The sequence below is a fragment of the Lonchura striata genome, chromosome 9, assembly GCF_050655825.1.
Source record: "Lonchura striata isolate lonStrDom1 chromosome 9, ASM5065582v1, whole genome shotgun sequence".
In the NCBI taxonomy this organism is placed as follows: Eukaryota; Metazoa; Chordata; class Aves; order Passeriformes; family Estrildidae; genus Lonchura; species Lonchura striata.
Genome location: NC_140711.1, coordinates 22912162 through 22921168, shown reverse-complemented (window position 1 = coordinate 22921168; position 9007 = coordinate 22912162). Strand labels below are relative to the sequence as shown.

General features: G+C 61.3%; 2 protein-coding genes across 4 annotated transcripts; one reads left to right on the top strand and one right to left on the bottom strand.

Moving 5' to 3' along the window:
- Positions 1-337: 337 nt before the first annotated feature.
- Positions 338-3384, top strand: LOC146766665 (uncharacterized). 3 transcript variants are annotated; one of them, XM_085587969.1, is made up of 2 exons: positions 338-494; positions 1520-3384. In XM_085587969.1, exon 2 carries the CDS (start codon positions 1544-1546, stop codon positions 2666-2668), a length of 1125 nt encoding a protein of 374 aa, XP_085444095.1. In that variant the 5' UTR covers positions 338-494; positions 1520-1543; the 3' UTR covers positions 2669-3384. The 3 variants fall into 3 exon arrangements, with proteins under 3 accessions (XP_085444095.1, XP_085444093.1, XP_085444094.1); XM_085587967.1 differs by lacking the exon at positions 338-494 and adding an exon at positions 531-692; XM_085587968.1 differs by lacking the exon at positions 338-494 and adding an exon at positions 1053-1097.
- Positions 3385-3559: 175 nt separating this feature from the next.
- LOC146766664 (PHD finger protein 13-like) lies at positions 3560-7962 on the bottom strand. Its single transcript, XM_085587954.1, has 5 exons — positions 7494-7962; positions 5874-5966; positions 4964-5576; positions 4616-4654; positions 3560-4503 (listed from the first exon to the last, which is right to left on the bottom strand). Exons 1-5 carry the CDS (start codon positions 7908-7910, stop codon positions 4277-4279), a joined length of 1389 nt encoding a protein of 462 aa, XP_085444080.1. The 5' UTR covers positions 7911-7962; the 3' UTR covers positions 3560-4276.
- Positions 7963-9007: the final 1045 nt, after the last annotated feature.

The window sequence follows — 9007 nt, the reverse complement described above, 5'->3', positions numbered from 1 at the left end:
GCTGCTCCATAATAAGCAAGAACTAAAGCAAATCCTGAAGATGGATAACCATGTAGGAGGAAGGTGCCAGTGGTGTTTCTGGTCAAAATCAGGCACACTTCGGCTTAACCTATGTAATATTGGTCTGCCTGGCTGTGGGGAGTTAGAGAGGGCCTGGAGGGAGGAAATGAAGCGACACATCAGCAGAGATAGAGATGGCTGGTGGAGACACCTGGGATCCTTGGGGAGAGGGACTGGGAATGCTGCCAGCACATAGCCTGCCTAACTGAAATCTTCCCGGGATGCTGGCAGAGGTAGATGGAGGGGCTGGAAGCTCCTGTGGGACTCTCTCTGACACAGACCCAGGCCACACACTGGTGGCTGCTGGATTTGCTCTCGGCAGGCGGAAATAACAGGGGCTCCCAGCCGTGGGGCAGGCCGTGGGGGATGTCACAAGAGCCTTCCCGGAGAAACCGAAACTGCCTGGATTTGAGGAACCCGAAACTCTCGTGCCAGTGAGTGAAGTTCCCGCAGGGGGCCGAGCCCTCCGCGAGGCTCGGAGGTGGGGCCGTGCCATCGCTCGCACGGCAGCGGAGCACGGCGGGCGCTCCGGGCTGGGTATCGCCGCTCCGGCTTCTTGCCCTTCTCCCGAACGCCTGCTCGCGGTGGGACGTGGAGGTTCAGACCAGCTTGAGCCATCGGGGTCCCGTCAGGTCAGCCTGTCCCTTCACAGTGGAGCTGGAGAGGCTCAGCTCTCTGCCCACGGGCGGGGTACGCGGGGTTCGTCACCAGCCCGGTGTAAAATGTTCGGGGGTGCCGGGGGCGGCGTGATGCGGGGAAGGCAGAGGGATGTGGGGCCGGAGAGGAGCGGGCATGCCCGGGCAGGAGCGGCGGCACGAACGGCCGAGCGGCTGCTTCCCTCTAGCGGGGACCGGGGGCTTGGCCGGCGGCTGCGCCCGGCCCCGCACCTCCCTCCTTCCCTCCCTCCCTGCCTCCCTCCTTCCCTCCCTGCCTCCTTCCCTCCTTCCCTCCCTCCCTGCCTCCCGCACCGCGGCCGCCGCCCCTGCGCACGTGGTGCGGGCGGGACGCGCTTCCGGAGCGGCGGCGGCGGCGGAGCGGTGAGAGCGGCGGCGCCGGGCGGGGCAGCGCCGCGGTCCCGAGCGCGCCCGGATCCCCGCGGTGGTGCTGGGGGTTCCCGCCCCACCCCTGCCCGGCACCGCCGCCGGCCGAGCGGACGGGCCCGGGGGGGACGCGCCCGGTCCCCGGGCCAAAGGGGCTCCGGCGGAGGCGGCTCCCGGGGGCCGCTGTGCCCCCGCCCTACCCTCGGGGCGGCCCGGGCTGGGATGCGGGGAAGGGGGGTGAGAACAAGCACCCCAGCTGGGCCAGCTGCCATTCCACCGTGACACGTGAGCCGAGGGAAGGTGTGGAAGTAGCAGTTCTGGCAGGGACACGGTGTGCCCTGGAGCAGGCGCAGGGAGTGCCAAGAAAAGGGAAATAAGTGTTGTGAAGGTCTGCATTAAACTTCATTCCATGTCCACAGTGTAAGATCCTCTGACTTGTAGCAATGGGGAGACCCAGGAAGGAGTCTGCTGGCACATCATCCCCCCGATCAGCCACAACCGCCTCCAAAACTGCTCCGGCTGCGCCCCCGCCTTCCACTTCAGCCACCCGGGCCAAGGCCACAGCTGCAGGGAGCCAATCCCGAAGCACTCCGGCTGCCAAGGCTACCACCCCCACGCAGGGACGGGGGACAAAGGCAGACTCTGCTCAGCCGAGATCCACAGCATCCCGCGGAGCCCGAGGAGATGCTGGGGACAAGAGCAGAGCACCCGGCAGAGGTTCTACAACCCAGAAGGCACCTGATGCCAAGGGAGCCGCTGGTCCTGCCAGAACTGACCTGTACCCACAGAAGAAGCAGCCTGGGGCTGACCTGAGCAAGGCCTGCGACCAGTTCCTGCCTCCTGTGAAGAGCAAGGACATCCTGAAGGTGGAGAAGGAGACCCGGGGCCAGCGGGAGAACCCCAAGTGGTACGAGTGGCGGGAGAATCGCATCACTGCCTCCGTGGCCCCCAAAATTGCCAACAGCAGGTTTGCCAACAGCAAGACAGATGAGGTGCCCAAGTCCTACCTAAAAGAGGTGGTGGGTTCTGGCTCCAAGGTGCAGACCCCGGCCATGTCCTGGGGGATCCGCAATGAGAAGGTGGCTGTGGAGGCCTACAAGCAGAAGTTACAGAAGGGGGGCAAACCAGTGCATGTGGAGGACTGTGGCCTCTTCATTCACCCAGAGAAGAATTGGCTTGCTGCCAGCCCAGATGGGATCATCAAGGATCCAGCCACAGGGAAGGACCTGGGGCTGCTGGAGGTGAAGTGTCCCTACAAGCACAGGAACAGGACGGTGCGTGAGGCCTGCAAGGACAAGGACTTCTGCCTGGAGATGGATGGGGATTCCTATGCCCTGAAGAAGAATCATCCCTACTTTACCCAGGTCCAGTGCCAACTGGGAACCACTGGCTTGCAGCGGGCTGACTTCGTGGTGCACACCAACAAGGAGACTGCTGTGGTCCCCGTGGAGTTTGACAGGGAGTTCTGGAGGAAGACGGTGCCCAAGCTGGAGAAGTTTTACACAGAGGCAGTGATTCCCCACCTGGAGCAGCAGGCAGGCAGCTCTGTCTGGGCCAAAGAGGAATAGACCACTGCCTGCCTGCCTCGACTGGATACTTGTTTGGCTGCATAACTCCAGCTTTGTTCACTAGCATAGAAGTTAGACCTAGGTTAGTTGCTGTTCCTGAACCGTTCACAGCCTTGGAGCTGAAAAGTTGTACCAGCAGGACCCTGCTTGGTAAGGGTGCCCAAAAAAAGTGCCTTCTTACTGCCCCAGACAGGTCAGCACTCAGACCCCAGAGCCTTCTTGTCCTGTCACCCTCACTGCATCCCCCACCTGTCCTAACAGCATGCCTGATGGAAGCTGGCACACATCTGGATCTGCAGATGAAACCAATGACATATCTGTGTTGGAATTAGAGGCTTATTTTGTGAAGAAAACTGGAACCTTTGGCACCTCAGTTGCTGTTGGGACTAATTTCTAACTGCACTCCAGAGTGGAGACAGAGACAAGGAAGGTTTGTCAGAGCCCAAGAGCAAAACTGTTTTTGAGCCAGTGATGTGCCTTAAGCATCAGAGCAAAGCACATGGACACCCTTCCTCCCTGAGCCATCGGACCTGTTGATTCTGCAGAATAACCCATGGCATTCCCCGTCAGATGGCAGCAGGGTCTGGAACATGATTCCCACTGAAGAGGTTGTCCCCCAGGCCATGCACCTCCTGAGGACCTACCCATGGAGCATCCCTGTAAACTGCAGCAGTGTGAGGAGGTGGTCATTGCCAAATTAAATATAATGCACTGGTCTGCTTGCCTCCTGTTGTTTTTGCAACTTGGGATTTACCTGGGGGAGTAGCAGGGCTGAGAGGTGTCCCTACACCAGGTCCCCTCCCAGCCACAGCAGAAGGGAAGCAGGGGAGCACTTGGGTCCTCAGAGGACATGAGAATCAAGGTCACTGACCTTTGCCAAAGCCACCACTGTTATGGCAAAAGTATTTATTATATACATAAGACTCCAGTCACACTCCACAGGGCAAGGACCAGAATTCGCTATAATACAAATAAACTATAATACAAAGTAACTATAATACAAATTAACTATAATACAAATTAACTATAAAAACATAAAGCACTTTTGGGGCCCAGGCTTTCCACAGGAGGAGAGAGGCACAGGGACAAGCCTGGGGGCTGCTGTGTGACAGGGGGCTGTCCCACACCCTGCCCCCAGCTGTGGTCCCACAGTAACCAGATGTGCAAGTAGGAAAGAACCCAGTTAAGAATTATAGTTATGGGGACTGGCAGGTAGGGGCTGAGTGTCACCAGCACAAGAGCGGGGCCTGCATCCCCCAGGGAAAGTGCAGAAGGCACATGGGCAGGGCTCTTTGGAGGGGCTGCGAGGAGGGGATGGGATCCAACAGTTAGTGCATGTGGGGCCCCAGGAGATCACAAACACTAACACACCACCCACAGGGATGAGCATCTGGACCGCCCTCCTATCCCCTGCACACTTCTGGGATAACCGAGCTCTATGGCCAATACGATCCTCGGGGAGAACACGTGTTGCAGGGCAGCTTTCAAGGGCCAGAGGTGTGAGGGGACAGTCCAGCCTTGTGTCCCAGCCCCTCCCCTGCCAGTGCATTGATTGTCTAAGTCTTCAGGTTAAAAAGGGACCCCCGGCCTTCCTGCTCCGCAGGAGCATCAGTCAACCAGGCGCTTGCGGGGCACTGTCCGAGCTCGGTTGGAGCGGCGAATCTCCTGCTTGGCATCCCGGCACCGCTGGCAGATGAAAATGTCAGGCACGTTGGATTTGCGGATCTTGGCACAAGAGAGGTGGATCCAGGTAGCGCATTCGTTACATTCGATCATGGGCCTCCCTGCGAAGGGCTTCATGCAGAAGCAAGTGATCAGATCCCAGGCATCGTCATCTGCTCAGGGGGAGAGAGAGACAGCGTCAGACACCACCTCACCAGCTGCAGGTCTGCTTGTGGCCAGACCAGCCGGGTCTGCTGGTGTTCAGTGGGACAGCCCCCCACTCACCTTCTGCTTTGGTGTTGGGAACTTCTGTGAATTCGACTGCTAAAGTTGCAAAAGGAGGAAAGAAAAAAAATCAAAACCAGATTAGTAAGGCAGCCCTATACCCCACTTCAGACCTGTTTCAGGTCTGCACCACTTGCTCTGCAGAACAGAGCTACCAAAGGGCTGGTCAGCTTCCTGCCCTCTGCTCTTCAGTCCCCCAGGTCCCAAAAGTATTCCTCTTGTTGAGAGGAGCCTGGGCTATGGACAGGCCCTCCCTGTGGCCAGCAAGGCTGGCTCCAGCTGAGTGAGGGACGATGTTTGGCACTGGCTCCAGCACAACAGGGCCCTCTGCAGTCCCCAGACACTTACCACTGAGCTGGGAGGTCTCTCTGCTTGTATCTTCCCCTGTGCTTTGGTCCAAGGTATTACAGGGACTAGGGCTTTTCCTCTCTCCAGAGAAGGGGTCGTGCTCCTTAAGCTGAGGATCATCTGCTGGCTTCTCAGTTCCCTGTGCTCTGTACATCAAGTCCTTCTCCTCCATCATTGGCTCCTCCAGGAGGGAATTGGGCTGGGGGTCCCCAGGCGGGTTGAGGGAAGGCTCCAATAGCTCCTCTTTCACAGGGGACAGCTGTCCTGCCAGTGCAGCCAGTTGCTTCACCCCATCCTGCTCTGCCCCAAAGTCTTTCCAAGCACTCAGCGGCACCCTCTTCTTCACCTCCTGCTCCAAAATGCGTTTCTTTGCTGGTGGTTTCTTCCGTTTGATTTGCTGGGGCCGGATGTTGTAGAAGGCGGTGGAAAAGGCAGGGCTGCTCATTAGCAGGCCACTGCCCACAGCCCCCCTGGCCACAGCATTCCTGCTCTTCCTATTGTCCATGGGGATGTGGCCATCAGAGGAGTGAGATGAGGTTGAGCTATCGCTGTCCTGAGTGCTCCCTGTGCTGTTCTGGGGGCTCATGCTGCCTCCATGGGTCCAGGGCACATACTAGTGGCAAGAGGAGAAGATGAAGGATTAGCAAGGGAGACCAGAACACAAGTATTTGGGGTAAGGAGAGAACGACTCTCCAGCAGTGTCTACCCAAATTTCAAGGCCAGACTGGATGGGCCCTGAACAACCTGATCTAGTTAGTGGGTGGCACCCCTGCCCATGGTAGGGGAGTTGACACTAGATAATCTCTAAGGCCCCTTCCATGATCCTCAAAGATTAGGAGCTGAGTCTGCACATGGCAGGGAGACCAGGAGAACCAGTGTCTTTGTAGAGGAAGACTGCAAGTCCACTTACCTCTTCAGGGTACGGGATGTAGCCTGCATAGGCCAGAACGAAGGTGCAGAACTGGTTGAAATCCTCCACAGTTCTCCGCCGTTTCTGAAGTGGCTGCAACAAACACCACGAGTGGATTAAACTCCTGGGACATCCCAGCCAAGCCGATATCACAGCCGGCTCTGGCGGCAGCCCTGGACCACCCGGCAGTTTAACAAGCACAGAATATCAAGGTCACCCAAACACCCATCCTTCCCGTAACTCCTCATCACCTGCCCAGACAAACGCAGCCCTTCCCTTTAAACCCAGGTCCCGGGCGGGTGGTGGCGGGGCTGGGCGGGGAGGGCCGGACACACGCGACGACACCGTGACGACATGCCGGGACACCCGGAGCCGGGCAGCCGCCGGAGCCGGAGCCAGCGGCCCGGGGGCCCGGTGCCGGCACGTCCGCCCACGGGCGGGCACTCCGGCATGGGGGACGCTCCCGGGGCAGCGCCCGGCGCGCTCGGGGCTCGGTCCCGCGGGGGGAGCGGTGGGAGGGCCGGGCTCCGCCGGCAGCGCCGCCGGCCCAGCGGGGCGGCCCCGCACCCCGCGGCCGACCGAGGGGGGCCGGGGCCGGGCGCGGCGCCGTCCCCGCGGCGGCGGCCGGGCACGGGAGGGGTGTCGGGGCCGGCCCCGCGCCGCCCGTCCCCGCGCCGGGCACCTGATGGCTCCCAAGATGGCGCCGCGCTGCCGGTCCTGCCCCGGCCGACCGGCCCGGGGGGATCCCGCCCCCCAAACCGACACCCCCGCGCCCGCGGCACCCGCGCCGGCTCGGGACCCCCGCAGCCCCGGGCCGGCGCGCAGCACCCCCGCTCCCCTTCACGCACACGCGCACCCCCGCAGCCCCCAGCCCACCCGACCACCCCGGGCGCCCTCATGGGGACCCCGAGTGCCGCCACCGCCCCCCCGCAGCATCCCCCGCCCGGTCCCACCGCCGCCCCCCGAGGGCTCCTCTCCCACGCACAGCCCCCGCGGGCACACACGGAGCCGCCCCCCCGCGCGCATACACACACTCACACACACACACTCACACACACAGAGCCCCCCCAGCCCTCCACACCGAGCTTCCCCTCCTCCAGCACCGCCACCCCCCGCACGCAGCGCTCCCCACGAGGCCCTCCGCGACACACGAGCCCCCCAGCACACACAGACACACACGGAGGGACCCGCGGCCCCCCCGCACACACATGGCCACACAGAGGGGACCCCCCCGTACGGCCACGCCGAAGGACCCCCCCGTACACACAGCCACACAGAGGGCACCCCCTCCCTACACACACTCGCACAGAGAGAACCCCCCCGTACACACGCGCAGCCACAGGGAGAGGACCCGCCCGGACACTCAGACACACGGAGGACCCCCTCCCGCTTTCACACGCACACAGAGGGGACCCCCCCGCACACACACACACACACAGAAGGGACTCCCCCCCCGCACACACACACAGGGGGGACCCCCCCGCACACACACAGCCACACGAGCCCACCCCCACCCGCGCACACACAGCCGATCCCCCCGCTGCCGAGGGCAGCCCGGCTCCCCGGAGCGCAGCACGCAGCCGCCCCCCACCACGAGCCGCTCCCCACCGCCCCGCTCACCTCCTCGGGCGCCGGGGACGCGGGGCTGGGTACGGGGCTGCTCCCCGCCGAGCACGGCCCGCCGCGGGGGCAGGGCTCCGCCGGCTGCCCGCCGGCGCTCATGCCGGTGCCGGTAGCGGTGCCGGTGCCGGCAGCAGTCCCGGTGCCGGTAGCAGTCCCGGTGCGGTGCGGTGCCCGCCGCCGGTGGGAGCGAGGCTCGAGCGCCGCCCCGGCCGCAGGGGCGGGACCACCTGGTGGCGGGGAAGGCGGGGGCGGGGCCTCGCGCCGGCCGTCCCGGTGCGGGGGGGTGCCGGTGAGTGTCCGCCCCTCCCGGTACCGAATGCGGGAGCGCAGCCGGGCTGGACTCGCCCGGACCCGCCGCCGCCGCCAACGGCAACGCCGAGGCACCGCCCACCGCCGCGCGGGGTCGCGGCTCATGGAATGTTGGGGCTCGGGGGAACACCGCGTTCGAACGGTCCCCGCGCGCCGGGCCGGCCGAACCCACCCCACCGGCGTGCTCCGTGCGACACGGCCGGGGACAGCTCCGGGGCTGGGCACCCACGGCTGCTCCGGCCAACCTGGGCCGCTGCCTCTACACACTCCCAGGGAAGAATTTCATCCTAATATCCAAAGTGTCCCCTCTTTCACTTTAAAGCCGTCCTCCCCATTCTCCCGTCCCTATCCGCCTGTGTAAAAAGTCACTCCTTCTCTTTAAAATATGTCAACAGCAAAAGCCACGCCAGAATTCACATTTTCTCGTTACTAGATGAGGATGGGCACCCCACGAGAGGGTACATAGACAAGGCAAAGATGTTTAATGTCTTCCTCACTTCAACTTTCAACACCAATGATGGGCTCTAGGGGTCCCTGAGCTGGAGGACCATGGCTGTGAGAATTATTAACTCGCAGGCAATCCCAAACTTGTGCAGGATCTGCCGTTCCAGCTGAATACTTTTATAGGGATACTGTACGGGGCCTTACAGAATTCATACAAGAGTACTCAAAAAAGCTGTCATCATGAGTCCTCTCTGAAATGATTTTTGAAGTGCCACGGGAATCTGGAGAGATCCCACTTGACTGGAAACTGGCAAACATTTTCCCCGAAAGTGCTAGAGGGATGATTCTGGGCACTATAGGCCTGTCAGTCACATTTCAGTGCCTGCTAAAATTATGGAGATTATTCTGAGAGTTATGGAACAATACCTGAAGGACAACACAGGCACCTGGCACAGCCAGCACAAGTTCATGAGGGGAAAGTTCTGCTTGAGAAACTTAACTTCCTTTAAGGACAAGGGAAGCCTTGATACAGAAAGCTGGAGTACAGTAAAGCTTTCAATACTGCCTCTTCCAGGATTCTTCTGGACAGAATGTCCAGCACACAGATGGATAAATATTTCCTGCAATGGGTGAGCATAGGCTTGTGGGTCAGGTTATAGTGAATGGGATGACATCAAACTGGTGGCCCGTCACTAGTGGGGCTCTGCAGAGCTCAATTTTAAGGCCAGTGCTTTTCAAATCTTCATTAACAACTTGGA